The 26,250-nt window shown below is 41.7% G+C and overlaps 1 protein-coding gene across 6 annotated transcripts in view; it reads right to left on the reverse strand.

Moving 5' to 3' along the window:
* mef2aa (myocyte enhancer factor 2aa) overlaps positions 1-26,250 on the reverse strand; it is an 82,002-nt gene that overhangs the window by 16,322 nt on the left and 39,430 nt on the right. For 4 of the 6 annotated variants that reach the window (XM_056417621.1, XM_056417622.1, XM_056417625.1 and 1 more), the window contains 3 exons: positions 25,150-25,351; positions 17,790-17,993; positions 440-574 (listed from right to left, as the gene is read on the reverse strand). In XM_056417621.1, the coding sequence (XP_056273596.1) occupies positions 440-574; positions 17,790-17,993; positions 25,150-25,203 (393 nt within the window). In that variant the 5' untranslated portion in view covers positions 25,204-25,351. Of the gene's footprint in view, positions 1-439; positions 575-641; positions 774-17,789; positions 17,994-25,149; positions 25,352-26,250 lie in introns of all 6 variants that reach the window. The other 2 variants (XM_056417626.1, XM_056417624.1) reach the window with 1 other exon arrangement.

Raw genomic sequence — 26,250 nt, forward strand, 5'->3', positions numbered from 1 at the left:
ACGTTAAAAGATAAAAATCAGGTTTGAGATGAAAAAAAAACCCAACCTGCAGATATTTATTATAAACTATCATGCTATGCGAGGAAGTATTTACTGTACATTCCTGATGTGTTTAAATCGCGACTGCTGTTTGATTTATGATAACATGGCCATGATACTAGGGTGTAATCTTTTCAGCAGAAGCATGCAACATTTCACCTGTTCACATGAAATGTGATCTTATCAGGGTGTGCCAAAATATCAGTTGCAGAACAAATCAACATAAGAAACAAATGCACACCCAGTGAAGGGGGCATTAATCTTAAACTAGAGTAGCTCTGAAAGAAGTTGACAGAGGTTCTGGGGGGGTAACAAAAAGAGGAAAAAGTTAAATGAAAAAAAGAGTGAAAATCCTTTGTGCCACAAAGCCAAGCAAAAACGTTGCATTGACAGTACTTACGATTTTATGATTTCTCATCATATTATCAAACTCCTCATTAATTTTTTTATACTTTTCTTCTGTGTGAGGAGTGAGGACATATGAGGCATCGGGGTCCGGGCTATCACAACCTCTGTGTTCTTTCTTGTTTAGCGCCTGTAGTGAACATCAACATAAAGACAGGAATCAACAAAAAACAGCAGGAGACAAAGGAAGTACTTACACCACAGCGCTTGTACATTAAATCACTCTCTTCGTTTAGTTTGCCGAAATGGTCGTCCATGAGGGGGCTGTGCCCAAAACAGTCTTCAGGATCAGGGCTAGCACAGTCATTATGGCCTTTGTTTCTCAATTTCTGAAAGGAAATTGCACAATTGAAGAGAAACAATACAGCAGTTGTATTTTGTGTTGCTTGTTATGCAGAATAGAAAATATAAATCAAACATGTACAACAATCATTATATGTCCTCCAATGTCTTTATTTTGTCATAGTACAACACAAACAGCTGCTACACCAGTGCTAGGCTGAACTGTAGTTCAATACAAGGCTCTGCACCAACTGAAATGTCACTATATCCTTTCACCCTTCACAAGTGTTCAGGGAAGCTAAATATTGTCCTCCTCCCCCTTCTTCTCCACCCTCCCTCACTTCATCCCTCTCTGTTCTTCCTTCTCTTGCTGCAAGTGCGTCTTTGCATTTTTCATCATGTTTCAGTTATCATAACCCAACCAGCTGGAAGAAACCCCTGCGTATGAAGATCCTAGAGTAGAGCACTTTTTTTTTTTTTTGGGATTTTTTTTTTATTAACAAAAATGTTGCCCCACAGAACATCCGCAGTGGAATAGCACCTACAGTTTGTTATGCTGAAAACACTACTCTACAAAAGAAAATACACAAATGTATAATCCTGTGGAAATCACCACACAAGGATGATGTTTTTTGTTTTTTTAACATAAGATAGAGTAGAGCACTTTGAGTGAAAGTCCCAGTCTGTAATTCTGTATAGTTGTCACTTGTCAAATCATCAATGTTAATGTGGAAGAAAATGGATAATTAAATGTGGTCAAAGACGCTTATTTGAGCATAAAATGTAGCAGTTATTGTAAAAACAAAGTACTTATAAGTACACACGGTGGTGTGGTGTAATAAATAGCCTATTCTAACTTAAAGGGAAAAAAAGAAAGAAAAGATGTCTTACAACTTAAGTGCAACGCAGTGCTCTTTTGCTCACTTTCTTACAGGCTGTTCTCTGCTCCTCATTACAGCTCTGAATAGCGGCGTTAACAAGACTTGCTGACAGCATGTGACAGCATGTGATATCAAGGCAGTGTACATCAAAACATGATTTATGTGTGGCTCTCAAGGTTCCTCTATCAGACTACTGCAGGTCCACAGTAGCGCCCTGCCTTGTCTGTGGGCTGCCTCAGAGGCCTCGTGTCTACAGGAAGGTCACTGACTCCTGTGGATGCAGGGGTCAGAGTGTGAGCCCGACGAGAGGAACCTACACACACTAATGAGAACGCACTCTCTGTTTCTGGTCTTCATCACCCAAGAGAGTGGAAAATGTGTATGTGTGTGTGTGTGTGTGAAAGAGGGAGAAAGAGAAACTATATGAGTAGGAGTGTGTGTAGCACATATGAGCAGTGTGTGTGTGTGTGAACGGCAAGTGTTGGGCTGGGGGGGGGGGGGGTATTTCTACAGCTGCTACATCCTCTGACAGCGATGTGACAGTACGTTTAGGTCTGTTCAGACAATGCGGCTAACCCAGCAATTCTCACCTCAACCTCAGTTACATTTCCTAAAACCTTTGCCATGGCTTTATGAGAGTCCTGCATAATATCGTTGCTCATTAAAACCAGCTGATTCTCAATCCCTCGCTGCTCACTCCGTGCCCATGCGTTCACATGCAGACGTTTTCTCACGGATGTACGTTTTGGGGCACAAGAATGTTAATATACAGTAACATGACGCTGTCCACCAAAATACAGAAGTTCAGTCCGACACCCACATCTCTTCAACCATATGAAGTGTTGACAATGCCAAGAGGGAGAGAGAAAAGAGAGAGAGAGAGAGAAGAGAGAGAGAGAAGAGAGAGACACTTAGATAGTCCTCTAGATAATGAATGGCCGGCATTGTAACACAGATGCATTACTGTTTGGTGCGGTACAGAGCAGTGGCATTCTTCTCATTCTAAGAAAACGCCTTGCTGGTTCATTTCCTGTTTACTGAATGAGCCCTCTTTAGTTAGGGTCCTGAAAGGCAGGGTTAGGGTTAGGTGTTTACTGTGGTTAAACTATGCACTTTCTCCACCAGTGAGCCAAAGATCTGATCTCAACCTGCACATTTAGGTTCCAACCTGCTCATTATGGGAATATCTTGGTCGGACTGGTCGGGCACGACTGCGTGACATGGGCAGGGCTGCTCTACTTTCACAACAAGCCTGGCCAGCCTTCAGTACGCCGCACCCACCAGCCCGAGCCATTTAGGGAGGGGTTGCAGCACCACAGTGGGTGAGCGGGAATTACCAGATCGCGGTGGACAAGGGCAAGCAGCAGAGCTGTTCCATGAACTATTACATGAATCCCTCGTACATATTATCTTCACAAAGATGCATTGAAGGTGCTGTGCATGGACAACACGCGGTGTGCAGGAGTTAACCGTCACTGTGGCATTCTGATGCATGAAACATTGAAGGCCTGGGAAAGCATGGCCGTAATTCTTTATTAAATGACTTGGCCCGTTTTGGGTGTCCCACAGACGCTGCCCACAGCTCCCAGTAAATGGATCACTGGACCAGCACATGGACAAACAGGTGTCCCTTTTCCAAACACCTGTCAAGATCTGGCTCCCCACGCAGGCCAATCAGAGGCAGCGGCGCAGAGAGATGGCCGTAGAAGGTACCACATGAAGCCCTGAAGGCCACCCGACCCCCGACCCACTGTGCCCTTACATGTCAATGCTGCAGACTGCTCCAGACACGACTGTGTTCTGACCTGGAAGAGGAAAACTGGACAACTTTTGATAAAAAGCGGTTTCAAAATGCCTAAAGCGTTGAATCAAGTTGTAGGGTTTCAGATTTGGAAAGTAAAGTTGGCTGGATGTGAATCCAGCTGAAGTTTGGATTTTCAGTTGCATTTCGAATGAAAGATATCGGCTGTTTGTTGCGGGAGGGGGGCTCGAGAGAGAGTATGGACAAGGGAACTTGTGTAATCTATTCACAAGGTCCTGAGAGGCTCACAAAGATGAGTGGGAACAAGGCCAGCTGCTATTTTCTCACAGCAGTCCAAACCTGTATTGAGAGAAATGTGGCTCTTCAAATAAAATGAGACTCTGAGTGGCTGACGTCAAACCAACTGGGCACCATTGTCTGCACATGTATGAATGTGTGTCCATCAGTCTGCTTGTGTGACAATTGAACTTCTCTTACAAAAAACATGTTCCATTGCAGGAGGCCTTGAGGTTTCCTTATCCTGAAGAAAACATTGATTTGTCATCTCCACTTGAGCCCTGACTATTAACCTACAGTCGCTGTAACCATGGGGAACATTCAGCACATGCCTCTCCAGATTCAGACTATATGTTCAGTCCAGAAGACTACAGAGCTGTGAAGCACAACCTTGTATACCACTTTGATTTTATAAAAATATGATTTGTTTGTTAAATGAGTGAGTACCTCAAGAACTGCTTTAAAGATATATAAAAAAACATTTATACACAGCTCAATTCAGGGCCTTATATTGACACTTGTATTCACATTTTCTTATGGCAAAATTGAAGCGAACCCTATTCTATGGATTAAACACTCAAACCATTGCATAAGCCCCCTACATCACCTGTTTCTTGAGGAGTACTCTTTCTCGAGGAGTGAAATGGGCCAGAGCAACGTGCAACGCTGCGGTGAGTCTTGGAAAACAAGTTCACTCTCATGTTCCCCCTCTCTTGTGTGAAGAGAGCTTTCTGCATTTCACTTATTCATGTACTGTACAACATGTACGTGAACAGAAGGCAGGGTGAAAGGAGAAAGATAGTGGTTTGGCATATAAAAGATGAACTTCAAAATGGTGGGGGAGTTGGCTGAAAGGAAGGCATGAAGAGGCTGGTTTCTTCCATTGTGCCTGAATCACATCAGCTTTCACTTAAAGTAGCGTTCACTATTGATAGAGCACCTCCTGATCTATGACTGCTGCAGCCGTGCTCTGATTACAGGCCCCGCAACAGCAAGATGGCGAAACAGCTGGAAATGACACAAAGTGTTCCAAAAGTGGAGCGCCACAAGCATGTTTAATGCATTGTTCCAGCTTTCCCTAAAGTACATACAAGCTATATTTTAACTGATTGTGGGGCTGCGGCCTCACCTCACCTCATTTCACCGGGTCTCCTCGCCCTGCAGTTGCTGTGAATTAGCTTTTGTGCCCGCTGCTACACTAAGCGAGGTAGCGTGCTAATCCTCATGACATCACCATTGTGTCCAGGCCGTTCCGTCTAATGTGCTTATCAAAGGGCTTCTTTGAGTGTGAACGCAAGAGGAAACCAGCGTGGGGAGGCGACTGACAGGAAAGCTTTTATCTGCTAAGGAATATTTCTGCTCTTATATAACATCTTAAGAGACTTTCACAACTACCATCATCTTCTCTATCCCCTGTGGTGCTGTAGTCTTCACTTGAGGGGAATAAAACCATCTATTGGTTGGTCTTTAGTGGGGCCCTGTATACATGCCATGGACAAGCTCTAGGTTACTGTGGGATGCCTTCCTCGTCTCTTTCTCTCACCATTTCCCCACCGCATAATGCCAGTTGAATGTGAGGGGCAATTAGATAAGGAGACCTCCGTAATTCCCAGACATATGTTTTTTAGTCTCATGAACATTACACATTACTGACTGATATGAGGATATGAGGCTGGATTCATGTCCTTCCCGGGGCCCACTCTATTGTCTAGTTGCACAGTGGACAGGAAGAGCAACAGGAGGGGGCAACTCGACCGTCTGCACTTTATTTTGTTCTTATTTTCTTGTAGCTGCATATACATAGTGAGATTCAATCCAACCTGACATAATGACAATGGACAGACCACAATGAACTGTGAGCTCAAAGTCGGATTGTATTAAGATATTAATCCAAAATGAATGGTGCTCACAAAATCTAAACCAGAAATATATAAATACTAGTGCTGTGAAAAATAACGCGTTAACTCAGTTAATTCAATTACAGGTTTAACTAGTTTTTTTTTTTTAACGCATTTAACGCATGCGCAGAATGAGCTTCCAATCCGTCTGTTGTTGGTCGTCGGGACGAAAAAAAAGTCACTTGCAAAATGAGCTTCCAATACACCACTTCAATCTGAACTCTGTCCGCTCTCATGCAGACGGTCGTGCTGTTCATCGGTAATGATCCTTCCGCAGGTTCACCTACGGAAACCTTGTTACGACTTTTACTTCCTGTAGATCAGGGTCTCAACACGTCGATCGCGACCTGCCAGTCGATCGCGGCGTAGTGTTGGTAGATCGCATGACATTAAAAAGATTGGCCCGCCCCCTGACATGTTCTCTATAGCACGTCTTTGTTCTTTTATCAAACTAAACGTCTGTTGTTGATCGTATCTCCACAGCAGCATGTCATTTCTGTCTCTTCGCGTTGCGTTAAAACTTATCGATCTCCGTCTCGCGCGCCACAGAGCTCCGTGCGCGCGCATTGGGACCGAGCAAAAAAAAAGTCACTTGTCAATCTGTCCACCTTTAGATTGTATCATGGTGGAGTTAATGGTTGACAAACAAGAGAAAAATGCTCTGTTTAACCCTCCTGTTACCTTTACATTTCCGAACATATTTTACCCTCGGGGTCAATTTGACCCCAGCAATTAAAACCTCCAGAAAATTATTAGAATTAATATTGCTTCCCAAGTTTAAGTGTGAGGTACTTTATGTTTGTTTGTTGACTACCTAAATAGCCCTTTAAATAAATAAAAAAGTTGATATTTCTGATATGTTTGAAACAGTGAAAAACAGCCTGGGGTCAAATTGACCCCAAAGAACACCGACATTAAACATTGAATGGGGTCAAATTGACCCGAAAGGTAACAGGAGGATTAAACATTCTGTTTAGGATGAAGATGTATTAATGTTCCATATGGAAGAAAACTGCTAAATAACTGCTGAGTTGCAGCACCATTGTATAGAAGAATGTATAAATGTATATATCCGTCTTTTGTCATAAATCTCTATGTTCTCACAAAATATACCGAGAATATCGGTAATATGTGATTAATCATGATTAATCCACAAAAACCTGTGATTAATCAGATTAAAATTTTTAATCGTTTCACAGCCCTAATAAATACATGAACAAACTAATCATATTCCATATTGTATACGGCAAAGGGTTACCTGCATTTGACCAACTAAATTGCCAATTAAAAATAGCACATCCATCCTACTGAATAAGAGGAAATTGCTGTGCAGTGAGCAGTCCCTTCAGAGCGTTCTGCTCTGAGACTGGTGAATGACTGATGTGACAAAGCTATTAGCCGCCATAGTCAGAGGGAACAGTCTCAATCAGCGGACTGCATATTTTCAGTATAGACAAGAGGGAATTCAACTACAAATTGAGGATAAAGGCAAACCAATGTCATCATTATCTACAGATTAAAAAGAATGAGAACACACTTTCTGTTCCCACCCCACATAAAGAAAAGGTGGCACACATTAAAAACTGATCAGACTATATTACACTCCAGCCAAAAATATTAACATACAGATTATTGCAAATCTTTCAAACCGTTTCTACTCGCCGTCTCTCTGAATCCCTCTCTCTCTCGCTCTCTCTCTCTCTGGTCATTGAGTGGATCATTAGCTGTCAGGGCCCTTGAAACCATACCCCCCAACCCTGAACTTCCATTCCTGCTCACCTCTAAAATATTCATAAGGACAATTAGGAGTTCCGATAAGGCGAGTACGGAGGGGCTGGGGGGCGTGCGGCAGAGACGGCAGGATGTGCCAGCAGGACGTCTGTTCTGCAACACTCTATACCCAGACCACAGACCTGTCCTCAACAATCTGAGACACAGCAGCCACCCTCTTTGCCCCCAGTCAGGCCAGGCAGTCAGAGGAAGGTGGCACAGTGCCAGCTAACCCCCATTCTCCTCCCCCACCTCAGTCCCAGCAGGCTTTGCTCTGTCCTCGCCCCTGGGCAGGAGGGGTTGGCGGCACAGCACGCACAGAGGGAGGAGAGGGGCACAAGGGCAAGCTGATTGTTGCACAAGCTAACTCGCAGAAGCCGCTGTGCACGAAAGCCAGGTCTCATTTCAGACGCTCAGACCACAAGGTCATTGAAGAGCGCAGAGGGTGGACTCACGGCTTTTGTGGGTTTAATGATCTTTACCATAGCTAGCATCACTGTTGCTCTGTAACTAGATCAAACCAAATTAGGCAAGCTCAATGTCTGACCTATTTCATGTTCATACCACAGTTTGTGACAGGTAAGTGCTTTGAGCTCAGTTTGAGAAACTAATGTTCGGGGAAGAAATCATGTAACCATTACTTCTCTTAATAGCGGATAATTAGCAGTTACAGTACTCATTGCAGTACATTACTTTTGTGCACCCTGCACTCCTGCGAAGTCTATAATGTAAATACTGTCAAGTATCCACAAGCAAACCTTAATTTCAGGAATAATGAAAAAGTCGTAATTTCAGGAATTTTAAGTCATTTTTAATATGATGTCATTGTTAGATGCTTTTATGCCTATGAATAAATTCAAGAAAAAGATCAATATGCTCTGAAGTATTTAAACACTGACCAGCAAAAATCAAAACACATACATAAAAGTTAATTAGTTAGATAGTGTACAATTAGGTTGCAAAAGCTTAAAATGTCAACAAAGAACAATATATCAACAACAATTGATTGGACATCGAGAATGATCATGTCTTATTTAATTAATATTCAATATTCAATGAATTGAAACATTATAAACTGGCAAAGTATTAACTACAAAATAGTGAACATATGCTTTATTATGTTTTTAATGTTAAGATAACAATTGCAGACAAGTGATGCATCCTTCTGTGGAAGCTGAAATAAAGAAGAAGAAATCCATTCTATTCAGACTGTAGTGCCTGTACCTTCAGACATTTCTTGGAGCATTAAAAACAGATAAAATAGTAAGTAAAAACTTTGAGAACAGGATTAAACTATGCCCAACTTAATGTGGAAGTTCGGTTTTTGCTCCAAGGAGAGATAAATAATGTCCTCCATGTTGAAAACGCAATACATCTTATTTATTTTTAATCTGAAGTAATTCAATATCGAATATTATACAGTTTGGTCATGTCTGTCTGCAGTCATTTTTTAAATATCTGTGTTAGCAATTTGTCAAACCAACCAACTGACGACCAAGCTCTGGTAACAAGTTTGATCTTCCTAAATATCTTGAAATAAGAGACCAGTAACTTGTCTGAATAAGAAGTGGGGGGGGGAAACAGGAAAAAAGAAAATGTAATGAAATCAGCTTAAAAAATAATATGTACATCTTGTTTCTCTATGGTGAATAAACTGTATTGTTTATTCCTTAAAGTATTAAGATATTAGCGTCAATGGAACCTAATATTCAGAAGAAGCCAGCATGGCTTGTGGTCTTTCGTTGTTGTGTCTCCTTTTATTATATGCTCTGACGTCAGTGAAGTGCGCGCTAAAAGCTCAAATATCTTCGCTGTAACCTGGTAACAAGCATCACACATTGGAAACACTAGTGAGATGTAATACATGATGGGTTTTTAAATGCACAGAAAGCCATTCAGCAATTCAAAGGATAATTGTTGAATATGGGAAAAAATCCCAGATAAAGAGCAGGAATAGTGCTGATTAAGACTAATCTAATTCCAATAATCAAGCTACATAAAAAAAAAAATCAAAGTCCATTAATCTACCATCAGCTGGCAATTACTGTGCATCTGTTCCAGCAGCCGACACCTTTTACAGAACAGCATGTGATATACTCACATGACCATTACCACAACTGTTTCATTACACTCAAAACTACAAAAGAGGACTGCTGCTGACCCTTTTTCAATGAAAGCCCAGAGGAAAATGAGTCCTTGTCCTACAAAAAGGGGCACTTTGAAACCCAGCGTGTCGCTCGAAACAGAACCATTAATACCGCTCCACTCACTGTGGCAGGAGAAGACTTTTCAGACCAGTCTCACCTGAGTCAGATCACTCCAGAAGTGAGATCAATGTAGATGCAATGCTGTTCATCAAGAGTGATAAAGGGAGTGATAATGAATTAAATGAACTGGAGAATTTACACCATGTTCCTAACTTTATAAAAGAGGAAGTAATACAGTATTACAAATACAGAATGTATAAAACCCAGAGGGTGCATTTTGAATTGAAACTACATACTATAACTGTAAGTCACAAGATCAGAGGTATTCTTGGGGCAAATAAAGATAACCCTTTTCTCTATTTTATTGATATTATTTGAGAGGTATGTATTTTAAACTTGACCTACTGCACTAGTCTCAAAATAGACGCTGGTGTTTATTTGACCAACAACACAAGTTAACCCAGGAGCTGAACACTGACCAAAAGGTGAAATGACAGCTATCAGACATACAAAACACTGTGCACAGAAAATAAAAAGTCGCTGATATCATTTTATGAACCCCAAATGACAAAGCAGAAATATCAAAGACGCTCGTTAATGACTGCCCATTCTGTTACTTTACCATCCCCATCCAGAGACAACAGATTGACTGGCAGGTTTAGTATTTATGTGGCAACAAAAAACCTCTTCAACCAGCATCACAGAGAATGTACATATCTATGTATAAAAATGAAATACCCGTACTTAAGGTACAGTAATATCATCATACTTAATATAATCTGCAATACTGTGTGTTGCCTACAGTCAAAATAGAAATATAGAAAATAACTGTATTATCTCTCAAATAAATCACTGGAGACCAAAAGTGCACATACTTTTTTTCTGTAATATTAAAAATGGGCTGGCAGAAAATGTCACATATATTGAAAAGCCCTGACAAATCAACATCAACCCAATAAGTCTATGTCAACAGCAATGACATTTGATTTAGCTTAAACAGGATTTCTCATCAGTGCTGCTGTGACTCTGAGCTGAAATATCAAAAAGAGGAATACAGTCATATGGTGATGGCATAGTGGTGACAGAGGACTGCAGTAGATAAATAATAGCCAAGAGCTAGATATGAAGTGTAATCAAGACTTAAATCGTTGAACAATACATTTAATTGATGACACTTCAGTCTGTCTTTATCTGATCTACTTCACACCTGGTGCTGGAAACCAAAGGGAGTGCCTTTGGACTTAAGCATGTTGCTGTTGCTTATCGACTGCAGTTCACCCAACAACCCATCTCTGCTTCACTTGCCTAGTCAGAACCAGTGGATAGCCAACTGGGAGCAGACTCTAAACGTATTTCACATGCGAGACCGTGAGTGAGCCGCAACTTAGGTTTTCCTGTGAGTAAAACAGTACTTCTCCCGGTGACAGACTTGATACTAACTTAAAACACTCAAAATATTACTGCTAGCAAAATACATCTGCTGATTAAAGCCATGCTCTCATTTATAGCCTCAGCGGTTTTGTCAAAACAAGCAACTAATATGGCTGATTGAAAATTACATCTGCTCGGTGTATTTCAGCTACGTTTGTGATGGAAAGTAACCATGACTCTGGAGAGTTTTTTAGGGGCGGATTTAAGGATTTAGGGCCCCAAGCAAACTATATCTTGTGCTTTCTCCAACTGGTATGTTGGTATTGTCAGTGGTAGAAGAAGCATTCAATAGTACAACTATCAATACCGCAGTGTAGCCTGGTATAGGTATGGTATAGTATAGTCTATGCAAGCAGTGACACCAAGCATTTGTTCTGAACAGGCATGTTTTCAACAGACACTAGTTGGATCAAAATTTTAATAATTTAAAAAGATCTAAATTCAGACTTGTTATTTCGATAAAATAGCTGCTTTCCCTTTCCGTGCCACTGTAAATTGACCGGTAAATGATAGATAATGATGCAAAAAATAAGCACTTTGACCAGTCTCACGATATGAAATTAAGGATTTTTTCAACAACAATAACAGCTTTTATCAAGTCCAATCTTCTCAAGATATAACATGTTTAATTAACTTGCTACTCTATTTTCTTTTTTAAATGAATGATAATAGCTCAGAAATGTAATGAGAAAAATAAGAAATAAAACACTGAGAACACAACGCATGTTTCTCTGAGGACCTGAAGCATCAACCAGAAACTAGAAGAGAACAATTTGGCTAGAAAAAGAAAAAAGGGGCAGGGGGAGAAATAATTATCTGAATATATTAATGTTTTAATACAACTCATTAGATTAGATTTTTTTGTGGAGAAAATAGACCTAAAATCAGATCTCGTATGTCTCTAAACCTTTTGATACTGTTATTCTCTAGGATAAATAGATTGAGCAGCAGCATTATTTAGATTATGCTCATGATTCATGAACATCAACACAAATAAACGAGGTACCAACAGCCGGCACTGAGTTTGGTCTTTGCAGAGGAAAATGAGCTGTTGCAAAGGAAGTGATGTAGTTTACGTTTCGATCAATAGCAACATCAGTTACTTCAGAATAAACAGACAAAGACAATAGAAAATAGTATTATAAGCACAAAACTAAATAAATAAAGATTTTTTTTTACACATGGAATAAAGATAAAAAATCTTCTGAAATACATGAAACTTCATTAACACTACCAAAGTTTACTGGTATCATACATAATTATGCAAACTACAGCTCAAAACCAACAACAATAGTACGAGTCTAATGCCTGTCCTTATTCCGCCAATATTATGGTTAGAATGGTTAGAATGGACACCACTGGTGACCTCATCCAATCTAATATGATCTAAACAAGTTTTAAACTCAAATACTTTCATTTATAAAACTAAATCATTTGAATAATAAATAATTTCAAATACATCAAAAAACATAATATGTTAAGATATCTCTTTCAAATAAAACAATTATGGGAGTTGGCACATTAACTATATGCTGCAAACTATTATCCAAAGAATGAATTTTTGTTTTTTTAAGAACACGACTACACTTACTTTCATTAATTGCATAATTGTGTGTGCTTTGCTATTTTTAGATCAATCTATAAAACTGATAAATGAGTTAAATATAAGTTGCAGAATACATTTAATGTTGAGTCCTATTTTGAGTAAGCACTGACAGTCTTTTCCAGGTATCATGGGTTACACTGTGCTCCAGTCTGTTTGTCTGACAATAACGGAAAGAAAATCCACAGATGAATTGAGGAATATTTTTTTGTCCAAATCCTGTCTCGTATTTGTTCTCCTGAATCTGGAAATAAGATGTGCACGTACATTGTTTATCGGAGTTGACCGAGTCATTTCTTACCTTTAGTTATTATGTCATGTTAATACCAGCTTCAACGTAAGATGTGTAGCATAACAAACTGCTTTATGTGCCGACAATCATAAATGTACTAAATCAAGTGAGCTTTTTCTAGATTTAAGCATCCAAATAAATGCAGATATTGTGTTATTCATATACAATAATTGTTCTACGAAAAGACCAATTCTTATACAATGTGTTGGAAAGTTTTCCACAAAAGAATCTGAACTGCTTCACAGCTGTACGGTGTCCACCATCGCTCCTGTACTCGCTGCTGCATTAGTGAACATGGTGGCAGTGACAGTTTCCCTGCGTGCCAATAAGAGCCTCATTTGACCGTCCTTTTATGTTTCTGTGCCACAATTATAAATACGCACTGAGGACAGTCTGCCTCTGCTTCTCGGATAAGTCTCACCAGTGTGCTTTGATATTCAAGGATTTTTGCTTACTGTTAAAACAAACACAAACAAGCTGCGCAGCACACTATCCTCGACAGACTTCAGAGTTGAAAGAGTACTGATCTACTGAATATTTGCATGGCTGAAGCTCATTTCTCACAGGAATATTTGATCAGAATATCTGCTGATGGAGAATCGCATTATTTAAAATGCAAATTGAGTTTTTGTTCATGTAAAGTTGATGCATCACAATGGAAATGCAATACAAAAAAAACGAGGTAGAAAAAAGTCACGATTACACATTCAGAGCCACATGACCTATATTAAAAACTTTGCAGCAATAATACACTGTATGTATTCCTTTGTTTTAATCTGAGAAATAGAACCTTCTGATTTTTTAGCTAGTCTTTTATGTGCCAAACTGGGTGTGCGTAAGTTAAAAAAACAGATAAAATGACGTCTTTTTCAATTTGACTCATCTCTGTCTAGTTTCAAGAACTGTGTGTTAAAGAGAAAGGCCTCTTTTGAGGAAAATGGAATTCAATTATTCTCGACTCTAATCAAATAAAGCATTTCATTTATTCAGTTTTGGACAGTTTTCTGTTAATTCTTTCTTCTCATGCTCTTTTATCTCTCTTTCTACCCCCCACCTCTCTCGTTCCCCAGCCTCCATTTCCAGGGAGCCACCAGCAGAAGGATAATTGATCAATCATGCTAATTGAAGAGTCTGGACAGCTAGCCCACCATAGCAGATGTGCCAATTTGCATTCATTAAGATAGAAATGAGTCTTAATCACTGCTCAGCCTTTGATTGACAACATAAACATCCCCTGTCTGAAATTCATGGTGCACATTCAGCCCCATTAGGGGTTCGTGCCGTAACTGGCAATAAAATATTTTTTAAAGCTGTACATTGCTGAAAATGCATTTTTTAAGTAATAGCGGAATAATGCATTGATTGTCTCCATTGGTGAAAAATAAATCAAATACAGAATATGGCACACGATGACAAATGTAACCCTTAGTTGTGATGATTGTGTTGCTTCAGTCAACGTAATATCGGCAAAGGGCAGTCGTGAAATTCACAAACAAAATAGATTCAGATGAGAACAAAGGCGGTGTCATTCAGTAATGGTCAAAATTTGCATATCTTATTGAATGATTAATACAGCTCCCTTCATAACAACAATTGATAGAGATCAGGAGATAAAAGCTAATGGAAATTACCTGATAATTTTAGTCTCATTTCCTCTCACTGTAGTGGTCTTGTGAGAGGGGGGCGTTCCTTCATAAATAGAGAGGGAATTGTCTTTTTTTCCCCCAAGTCACATTAACAATGGCTTCCCCTCTTTGTTATGAAGAAGATAGGCAGAATTTCCCTATGAATGTTGTTTACGCTCACAAATCATCAGGGTAAAAGACAGTGAAAAGTCAATGCATTGTATATGGTGCTGCCATGGTATTTACAATCATGAAGCATTGGTATTTGACTAAAATTGGATTCTTAAATTTGGTTAAAACTATTCACAGCCCAGTTGTAATAAGATTACAATTAAATGTTGACTTAATGCCTGCAAACCTGATTAATATATTTCATATAAAGATAAATACCAAACGAGGCCTGTGAAGTTACTATATGATTTCAAGGGTTCTTCCGCAGACACAGTGATGCTCTGTGTGCTGAAGAACGGTGTGAGGTTTTGGCGGAGCATGAGCAAAATCTCATTAGCTCCACGAGCGGAGAGTGGTGGAAAAATGAATATTATTAGATTAATCTAATGACTAACGGCAGCATTTGGATTTGTGGCATACACAGAGTTCAATAAGAAACACAATAGGAAAAACACCATCAAACCGTGTGTCATCAAAAGCCTGCTCTGCCTGGTTCACAATAACACAACCGTATTAAATACCACATTCATTTCCAGAGAAATTACTGTATGTTGATCAGTTTTGAGACATTGTTGCTCTTCTGCATTACAAAATAATAGAGATACAGCAATGTGTTCTTTTACAAAGCAAAATAGAACATCTATTGGTGTTATATCTTGTGTGTACATGTCTATGTGTGCTTAGGGACTCGTATGTACTCTACAATATGATAAAAAGACAATGAATACAGTCACAACAACTCAAACAATAACATTTCCCCTAATACTGTTAATAATTGTACAACAATAAAAAATACAAAAGTGACTAGATAAGAGGAGACAATTTATATAACGGTTCCCCTGCCGCCTGGAGTGTTGGCGAGGTTAACACTATCAACACGTGCAGACGCACACAAACGCACACACCGACATACAGATAGAAGAAAAACCTGCGCCTAATGCTCTGCTTTGGACTTTGAGCCAAGTTTGAGACAAAGTCCATGGCCCTCCACTGAGTTATCAAACTGTGGCCCAGGCATGCATCCATCTGTGGAAAACATGGAGCCTGTTCTCCCACACTGCACAGCTCAGCCTTTATCTACAGATGGTACTACTGAGCAGGAATGTGACCTTTGATTTAGTTTCTCACACCGAACGAGCGGGAGAGGGTTCTTCTGGCCTCCCATACCGGACAAACGAGCACATGATTGTTTGCATGGCATAAGATGGGTTTCACACAATTACAAAATTTAGATAAGTGTCCAGTGTAAGTGTCCTCATGTGAGACCCATTTCACGAGATAAAAAGAGGAGGGGTTGGATTCTTGCCATCAATAAGGCATCAGCTCCTCCATGTAGTGCATCAGGATCTGTGCAGCTGGAGAGAAGCACAAAGGCAGAACAAAGTCTTTGCCAAAAGAGGCAGCCAGGAAAACTGTTCAGATTAGAATTCCTCTTAAATTATGACGACATCTCACAGATTATGAACCACCACTGATAAGGGCTTTATGGCCAACTGAGTAATGGGGGTGTGTGGTGATGCTGAGAATTGGACTAGGTTGGTTACTTCTGCTCTGCTTCCTCACTTCTGAACCTTGACCACGTAGCCAGCAGGCAGAGGGGCATGTGTGCATGTGTGCAAAGACGCTAGCCGAGTGAGCGGGGACAACGGCGGCTTGTGCTCGCCTTTTGTGCAACGGGGAAGCTTACTAGAGAGTAGCCAGAAGGGCTAAGTGGGAGATCAGCATGGGACTGCTGGTACTACATTATGCACAATGCATATTACAATTACATCACGCTGTAAACATCAACATACATTGCTAGACCACAGATTCACATATGTGAAATAAGGGGAATGACCCCACTGGTAGGCAGTGGAATCCCGATGAGGACTCAAGAGTTTGAAAGGCCGTTGCGTTTGCCTTTTTAAAGTAAGACAGCCATCAGAGTCACGGCAAAAATAAATGTGTGGTCACTGTTACGTAAGTAAGGAATGTATCCATGTATTTTTTATGCAGGTGAGTCCCTGCTCTGCTCCGAGGGCCCCTGATGGAGGAGTGACTGCATGAGTCTACTGGATGCCAGAGCACTCCTCTGCAGCTCTGCCAAGCAGGTAATTCACAAGCAGCAGCAGCATGAATAAAAGATAATGGGCCACAGCTGACTCCTTTATGCTGCATGTAATGTCACTAATTCCTCCAAGTGAAAGTCTTTTCCAAAGCAAGGATTCTTGAAATGTTTCAATCTCACCCATCTTTATCCCTTAATGTCTCTTAGTCGCGTATCGGTAAAAATAGATATGTTTAGGTGTCCGTAAAGACACCAGAGAATTGTGATGCATTGTGTAATAGAATGTATCTCAAGCTAATCTTATTACAAATGAATAGGCACCTATATATGAGCTGTACCAGGATGTTATCAATAGGCATTAACATACATTGTATATGCTTTCATGTAGTCAGAATGAAGATGCCATCCCCTTAAAGCACATCTTGAATAACCCGAGAAACCACACAAGTGTGTGCCACCAATCAAAGATGTTTGGAACAGGATGCATCCCTAATCATTCTCATTTACTTTGGCTTCTACACTTTTGGCTGACAGTTTTGTATGCTGGCATAACAAGTGGTTTACTCTTCCGCCAGTCGCCGGGCCTGCGGGAGCTGCCAGGAAACCCAAGTGCTTGTTTTATAGAGCAGTATGGAATGTACAAAACACTGTATTTTCACTGCAGCTACGGCCAAGCTGACGGCCTGTGACGAGGAGGAGCCCGAGAACTGAGCCCTACAGGTACAATATCTATGGGAAACAGGGCCCGGAATGGTGGTCAGCAGCTACTGTGGCATGTATGCGCAGAGATAGGTTTTCCACGTCAGTTGATGAGCACAAGAGAAGCTGAACTTATCAGGCACTGCAGACCTCCTGTGCCCTATCTGAATGTGGACTAGAAGGAAACAGTTACTTGTTCCCTTACTCTTGTTTTTGTCTCAAACATTATACCCGTGGAGCATTTACAGAGCTGTACAGTCGCAGGATAAAGATCTCTTATAGTCTGAATCCAGTATGAAAATATTTAATTAAGCCTAATTCTATTAAATGTGAGTGTAAATGTTGTGTAAAATAGAAAATAGGAAAAAGGAATGATGTGAAAGAAGATTTTTCCCACTCACCTCCACAATGTCACAGTTGGTTCTGCTCTCATGGGGCTCGTTGTACTCTGTGTATTTCAGCAACACTTTGTCCATGTCTGTGCTGGCGTACTGGAACAGTTTGTTAGTGCTGTTGAAAATGATGAGAGCTATCTCACAGTCACATAGTACGCTCAGCTCGTAGGCCTTTTTCATCAGTCCAAACTTCCTCTTTGTGAAGGTAACCTGAGGAGCACACAGAAGAAGAAAAAACATCCATTACAGACAAAACTGGTTCTCTAAATTAAAAAGGAGCTCAAAGTAAACCCAAAGTAAATTGGTACGTGCAATTTTCACGGGTGTAAATGTTAATTTATGATTCTTATTGTTACAGAAGGTGGTTTATTGCACAATTATCAGTAGTGGAAGTGGAAAGTGGAAGTGGAAATATTCACATAGTTTACTTAGAAAGATAAACGTGACAATACCATGAAGTAAAAAAACAATGTAATACTTCCCTGAAAGTAGAAGTAACAAATACCATAAAACGGAAATACTCAAATAGCAAGTACCTACAAATGATACGTTACTGCAGTAAATGCACATCAACCGCTGAGACTTATGGCGGCAACTTTCCCGACGCAATACTGGAAAGCTTCTTTCAGCTGAAATGTTATTTTTTTCAAAGTGGTATACAATCTCTAAATTAACACTACTGCTAAGTTTGAAAGGGAATGCACTAAGCCGGGAAAATAACAGTATTAAAATTGTCATTATATTACAACAATGTTACGGTAACCAAGGTGACAGATAACACGGTCGTTCCTCCTTTAGAAATGATTGCAATGACACAGTACACGTATGAAATGTCTAGTTATCAGAACAGAGGTCAGGGTTAGAGGCACGAGTCAGCGAGCTGAGTCAGAGCTTTGGCAACAACAGGGGTCCATACATTACTGTAGCCCCTGACTCCATATACGGAAAGCTATCTCTGTAGTGCAGCATAAGCCTTGTAACATGAGCCCTCAGATGGGACTTTGGGTCATACATCACTCCAGTGGTAACGCAACCCTCTCTGCAAAGTGACTTTATGTCCTGTATCGCTGCAGCTCTGTCTCTGTGGTCGCTTCAGCCCCGCACACACATGTCATTATGTGACACCACCTCTTTACCGTATGCTGCAGCTAAAGACACAGTTAACAAGGAGGGAGGCTGGAGAGGCAACGCTTTTCTCTTTTGGTTCGGTAACAGTTGTTTGCTGACAATAGTTTTAAAATGCCTGTATTTTAAATAAGTGCTTCAGATGTATGTTTTTCTTTAGTGTATGTGTCTTGTCAAATGTGCACTATTATACAATGTGGCTTGTGAATGTGAGAGCTGTGCTCGGAGCCACAGAGGAGTGCATGTGTCTGTATTCTCCATCAGTTTCACTGACCTACTAAGAGAGGAGTTGAGCAGATGAGCTGGCTTTGTTCAACTTTAATTGGACACAGCTTGCGGCTATACCCTCATTTTAACTGGTATAATGCAGTATAATCCTATGTGTTGCATAGTGTCGATGTAATGCTCAGGCAGTGGGGTCACTCCAACTGTGATAAATGAATTTCAAATCTTCCACACTACAGGTAATTACACAGGACTATTATTTCCGCTTCAGACATGGAGGAGCCTGTCCTCGTGTTATTTTCTATTCAATACACCGATGTTAGTCGAGCTCTAATGGCAAATTCTAAAATGACATGGTTTCTATACAAGCTCAATCAAATGACATATTTCCGTGCAAATGGCGGACACATAAAGCCTTTGAGTGAGTTTGGTGGAATAGAAAAAACATGGGAGGGTTTTGTCTTTCTGATGGTTTCCTCATGGTGGATCACTGCATGGCGGTAGATCAGGGGACATGATTTGACCAGAATCAGGACCGAGAGCACCTGCAGTTCTAACCAGCCGATACTAGCTTCCTCTGACTAAACGCCAGTGCTGCCCACCCGCTCATTTGCCTATTTGTTTTTTTCGCCTAACCAACTGGAAAGTAGGGACTGTCATGTGGGAAATTGATTAACAAATGGTATGCTCTTTAGTAGATGAATGTGGCTGTGAAGCCGTGGAGATGTCACCTTACAGCAGGAAGCCCAGGATGAGACGCTGAGCGAGGACTTTGTTCCACCTGGGTGCATGGCAGAGTGCTGAGTGCAGAGCTGCTGACCCAAGCACCGTTTCATTTCAACCTCAGCAGCAGCATGGAGACTAGGTCCATGCCCCAGCCCCAAACACAGTACTTCTACAAAAGCCAGCTGCTGCTCACAACGCCATTAAAAGGTGGCGACCGCATTACTCTTCTGTACTCATACAGTTACCTTTAACAGGGAAAGAAGGAGGCTATTTTAAACAGTTTTGCCCGAGGTTTTCTCCTTTTCTTACACTATGGCCAGCTCAATTTGATAAGTCATGACACACAACAGCTTTAAACATAAAAAGCAACAGACATAAATAGAACCTCCATCCACCCACATCTTCTCTGGGGTAACTGGTGAGACAGTGGAAAACCACAGACATCTTCGAGGTCAAGTGGGAGGTTCACTGGCGGAGCTGTCCTATGGTTCATCAAGTCAAAGACACCCACAAAGACACCGACTGTGGTTTTAAAGATTTGCATGGCTCCTATAGTGAGACGTGGTCCCCATGCAGCCTAGCTCCCTGACTAATTTATGTAATTCACAATGACAGGATTAGCCGGAGTGTTGTAAAGCTGTGTTGTAGCACGGCACCAGTGCATCTTACACATGTTCTGTGAAATCAAATGTGAAGGCAAATAAGAAGGGAGGCCACATTTAAACTTTCAATAAACTGGGGCAATTCTAACTTTCTCTGCTTTTGATAAGGTCATTACAACAGCTCACACAATACCAGACAGATCAGTGACTATACTAGCATTTCATTTAGACTGAAAGCCCTGACCTTTAAGAAGCTCCCACAATGTCACGATGAGGTGGTAATTCTGCTCTCAATTCACACTTTCCGCGTTTCCAACTTCTTCCCAAGTGCCCTACCACCATGACCTGTTTTACTGAGCTTTAATTGAGCTTGGTAATTAATTTCTCATATGTATGTGTCATATACTTTGGGTACAAGTTGTTCACGTACAAGACAAGTATTAAGGTTCACTATGCAAATGTTTGTGTAGAAATGCTACACCCATATCACAGAGTGGTGCTGTCGCAGACTACAGCGTGTTATAAGAGACTCACCCTACTTGCCTAAATACAAGTTTGGAATATTTGCTGATGGAAATCTTCCTGTGATTCACAGGAACTGACAGAATTAAACTCAAAGGAACTACAAACAATGAACATAAACAGCAACAAGCAAATTTGCCTTCTGGAGAAACTGTGCTCACTAGTCGCTTTTAAAAATAAAATCAGCACAAAATGTGTGGTTTTTTTACAACAGCTGGGCATGCCAAATTCAACCATCTATCTCCGTGTAATATTCTTGAGACTAATGCATCTCAAATCTAAAGAATGAGCATATGTACCTGTCACACATGCTTCTACTGCTACTGAAAATGGTATAGTATACAAGAAAATATGCTACAACAAACCCCAACACACATGTCCATACACATTTGATGTGTCAATCAAAAGGTCTATCAATGTCTGTCCTCAGGCAGAGGTGCCAAGATGACAAACAAGACATCTGCGACTCAGAGTGCAGCTGTGACTGGGGTATGGCAGGAGATGTCTGAGTCACTAACACCTTCAGAGGGGTGACGAGCTAGTGGCCTTATAAGAACCTCATGTCACCTCTGACGGCCCCCATGGCAGACATGAGAGCGGGCTTGAGAGTCAGAGAGGTCTGGCACCAGCTGGCAGAGTGACCCTAGCCCTGTGGCTGCTGCCCTGGCTTCGCGGTGCCAGAGTGTGCGGGCCTGGGAGACAGGCCAGGGCCACCACGACTGTCTGCATGGATCAGCTCTGGCTGGGAAAGAGGACAGCCCCAGGATCCCCATGTGGACAACTGAGACCGCAAAGGCCACGTCTACTGGGTGGGACTGACCTTGAAACCTAGAGGAGAGTTTAGTGGAGAGGATGACATCCTGGTCAACTCAACGTAGGTAGAGTAGGCTTCTTAGAAATAGCACAATCAATAACCAGAATGATCCAGTTTAAAGACAACTTTTTTTTATTTATTGAAAACTGTAATTGGAATAAGAGGCCATGCGGCATTTTGAAGAAATTGTTCATAATTCAGCATCATCTGTGAGCATTTTCGTGATACAAGGTGCACCCTCGACAGTACAATTGCAATCACCTGACGACATGTTTTGCTGCCTCAGCGAAGTTTTATGGAAACCACATATCATATTGAACAATGATAATATATGTGCTAGCTGTCACATTTAACAGTGTTTCTCTGTTCTGTCCATGGTCTATTAACAAGCTCTTTACCTGTCAAAATAATAATGATGAGCGCTCAGAACCACAGGAATGGGTAAAGGCTGAAAAGTGGGAGGTTTGCGCTGTGTTGCTCCCTGGGGAGAAAGTGAGAGCGATAGAGCTGCTCTGTGCCTCCAGGCATCTGAAGTGCCAGAGCACAATCCAAAATGAGCCACAGCAAGGGCAGGCAACCCTCCACCCAGCAGCAAAATCATCAAACTTTTAATGACTTGGGCAATTACCCCCAGTGAGCCTGCTTAATGACATCCATAGGACGTCACTAGACACTGCTCACACCACAATTTCTCTCCACTAACTTTCAAGACTAATGTGTGCCCTCCCTTCCCCACCATCGTCCCCATTGCAGATCCAGGGGAAGTAGGAGAGATACCCCAAAAATGCTCATTAAGTACCACCGACTCTGCTATTTTAAATTCAAAATCTGCCAATAGACAATACATAATTTTCTCTTTTTGATGGGCCACAATTTACTGGTCCATATTCTTCCACTGTAAGGCATTGTATGTGTGGGCGTGATAGTAAGACAGAGAGATGATACAAACATGAATGTTAGATAATAGTGTACAATAAATAATTGCTGTAATAATTGCTGTGAGTACTGTAGATGTGGAGAATCAACCAGGGCGGTGTGGTTGAATAGTTACCGAGCATTCATTTGCAATCGGCGTTTCAGTCTGGCTGATGACTGTGTCGCTGTGTTGTACGACCGTCACTTATGAAGGAAATGGCTCAGTATTTATGTCTTTACCATCCTATGCTATGCATGAAAGGACCTCTGCTGCCTCCATGTTTCATGTTGTTCACCTCTGCAGGGCTACACAGCAGTGTGTGAACATAAAGCGGCACAGAAAAGTCTCACTTGCACGCGACATATGCAACAACGGGACGAAATCTCACTTGTCATTTGTGCACAATACACTTCATTACTCTGAATTATGAAAGCGTGTTGTCATTATGCACCATAGGTAATGACTTGAAGACAAAGTATCAGCGAAGTTCACTGCCTGTCTCAACTCTGCACTCACAATTCCTGATAGATTGCACAATTACAGACCTTCTGAGCCTTTGCCACAGCCCATGTTATAAATCCTGAAAGGTTAACAGCCCTCCTAAAGCACTTGCAATGATAATGTAAGGGAGCCCCCGTTGTCCCCACACAACATCCTGTGTATGGCAGCACTATCTAATTAGCCCACTTAGGGACTTCTTTCATTTTAATCCTGAGAGTATGGATAGCTAGCAGCAGAGCGGCGTAGATAAAGATTCAAATTGTCTCACGACAATGGGGACCGTATGCTAATGGTTATTCCCCCTTGTTTAGGAGCACGCCCCAGGGAGATGGCACTGTACGCTTCATGGCCCATGAGGGGGGAAAAAAGAGAGAAAGACACACGCATACATCACTTTATACCGAAGCTCTATTTTGTAGGGCGGCCTATTGTCACAGCAGTTTCTCTGCTGAGCCAGCTAAAACCAGCTAAATGCAAGCTGAAGTGCCTGCCTTCTGCTGATGAACTTTCTCACAAATATTACAGTGAACCATTTGAAATCTCATGCAAACACTTGGATTTGGGGGACACTTTAATAATAAGCAACGTCCTTCTCTTCAGATCCACATCTCGGCGAAACAAGACAGCTAAATGTCTTCCCTCCCTCCCTTCATACATGCACCTAGCGAACAGTTGACAACCTGTGTTCATGTAATTTCCTCTCTTGTTTCCCCTGATGTCGCAGGTCATTGCATACAGTGTAGATACCAGCAATGAATCCTTCCAGCTGTCCTGCATGTATCAACCCAGAGCCAGGTGTTACACTGATAATTGTAGATTTTTGTTTTGCACTTGGCTGAACAGACACGGTCAGGGTACCGATTGGCTAGTACCGTATCATGTTACTGTAATACCCTCAGGAGAGGCAGCACCACTGTAGCTCTGTTATATTTATGTGTGCACAGCAAAATAGTTGCTCCACCTGTGAAGAATGCAAATTATATTTTGAGGGGGGTGTTCTATTTGGCTTAGGAAATCTACGCATCTTCATTAATTGGTGTAATTTGTCAAAAACTGCACGCACGCTTCCTCAACTTAGCTCTTAAATCAAAGAGAGCGTAGCTAAAAAAGAAATAGACCCAGCCTTCCTGCTCTAGATATCCAAGCCTGTTATTCTTGTTACAAACAGGCCACGGCTGTTTTGTACAGTGTTTTGCTGTTTAGGAGTTTATATTTAACATGAGCAGACAGCGTGAATTCCAGCTCTCTCCCTCTCTGCGGCTAGCTGGGCCCAGTGTAGCCGAGGCAGAGAAGGGTGCTGTGTGTCCTGCTGACCCACCCTGCAAATGAGAGGGTGCTGTGGTGCAGTGGCTGCTCCTAATTACTACCAAACAGCTGCAAACACATGGTGCTACAGCAAAGGGGCCCAGCCATACTGCCAGGCCAGGGCACAAGCCCTACAGTGTGGGAAGGCCACAGGCGGCCCGCTGTGCTCCTCGCTACCCTCGGTTTACTCCCACGCCATGAGGCCCCCGCTGCAGCCCAGTGCTCCTGCTGCCTCATCAACTTCTCAGGCCGAAATTGCAGGGTGGCAGGGGAATCATGTCTGTAAATATGACCACAATGACAAAGAAATGTTGAGGTCCCTGTTCAGCTGGCTGGGGCTTTGGGGAGGGAGGTATGTCTTTTTAGATCCATGCACACCATGACAGCTGCTGCACTCTGGTCCAACACAGGAAGGGGAATAGAAGAAGACTGTAACCTTCAAACAGGTACAAAGCAGACTGTCTTCTGAGACACACAAGGAGGATGTGGTGGCATCTTGTCAGTTAAGCTTAGAAATAAGTTATAAAGATTACATTATTTATAATATTGTACCTAAACTGTATTTGAACCTGCTCCAGATAAGATGGATAGATAGATGGATTGTTGTAGATAGAAATTTCTGACACTCACCTGCCTGTTCCTCTCATCCATGATCCTGGTGATCTGTATCTTCTTCCGCCCCATGGCTGTGTCCTTTCTGGTCTCTCTGACACCTCGACAATATCAGAAAAACAACACGATTTCTTCCCGCACTCTCCTAGCACATTGTGCAACAGTCTCTCTTCTTGTATACGCTGGTCCTTCTTCGCAATGTGCTCTTCAACACCACAATCTGCAAGAGGACAGAATGGGGAAGGGGGGGGGGGGGGGGCAGAGAGAGAGCAGAAAGTTAACTTGACACGCAACAATGTCTCCTTACGCACTTCAAAAGCACTGGAGGTCTCTGCTTTCTGTTCTCGAGCACATTCAGAAAGGATGGGACCCACATGGTGTTCCCTTATCTCCTCTGTGGCTGCACTTGAGCCACAGCAGAAGTCAATGAAAGACGACTTCACACTGACAGGGCAGCAGCTACACAAGCCTCACAGAACAGGTGCTTTGCACTGTCAGATACAAAATGTTGATAGCGCTCTCATATGTGTCAGTTAAGTACAAGGCTATAGAAAACAGCAAGTTAGCTGAGCACTAATGCTGGAAACCGGGAACAGCTCGCGTGGCTATCTCCAACTGTAACGACATATGTTTTCCTTTCCTGTCTTTGAGCTACAAGAAGCTAACGGGCTGCTGGCTGTAGCTTCATTTTTACCATAGAGATGTTTAGCTTCACGCACTGCATCTAGATTAACGTCTATGTGTTTTGATAACATTTCACAAAGCGATGTTCACTTTAATATAAATAATGTGTCTACATTTCCCCTCCAGCAGAATAAAGAACAGCAACATTAAATTGCTCTTCTCGAGCGAGCGGACCCACAATGATGCCAGCTTTGCTCTTAAGATGATTAAGAGAGCACCCAGTCTGGGTTTGACAGTAGTTGAAATCTCCTGGGCTGAAAGAAAAGCTAGCAGGGGTGAGGAGAGTGGGGGTTATGCTCCCACATGAGCTTGTAACCTGGCCAGTGGTTCAGATCGCACTGTTCCCCAGAGAACCTCTTACTCTGTCCTGTCTCTGCTTCTCCGCGAGAAGAGATATAGTCCCCTCCCTGGAGGCGCATCCATCACTTACACCCG

This window comes from Pseudoliparis swirei, chromosome 6 (genome assembly GCF_029220125.1).
Source record: "Pseudoliparis swirei isolate HS2019 ecotype Mariana Trench chromosome 6, NWPU_hadal_v1, whole genome shotgun sequence".
Classification (NCBI taxonomy): Eukaryota; Metazoa; Chordata; class Actinopteri; order Perciformes; family Liparidae; genus Pseudoliparis; species Pseudoliparis swirei.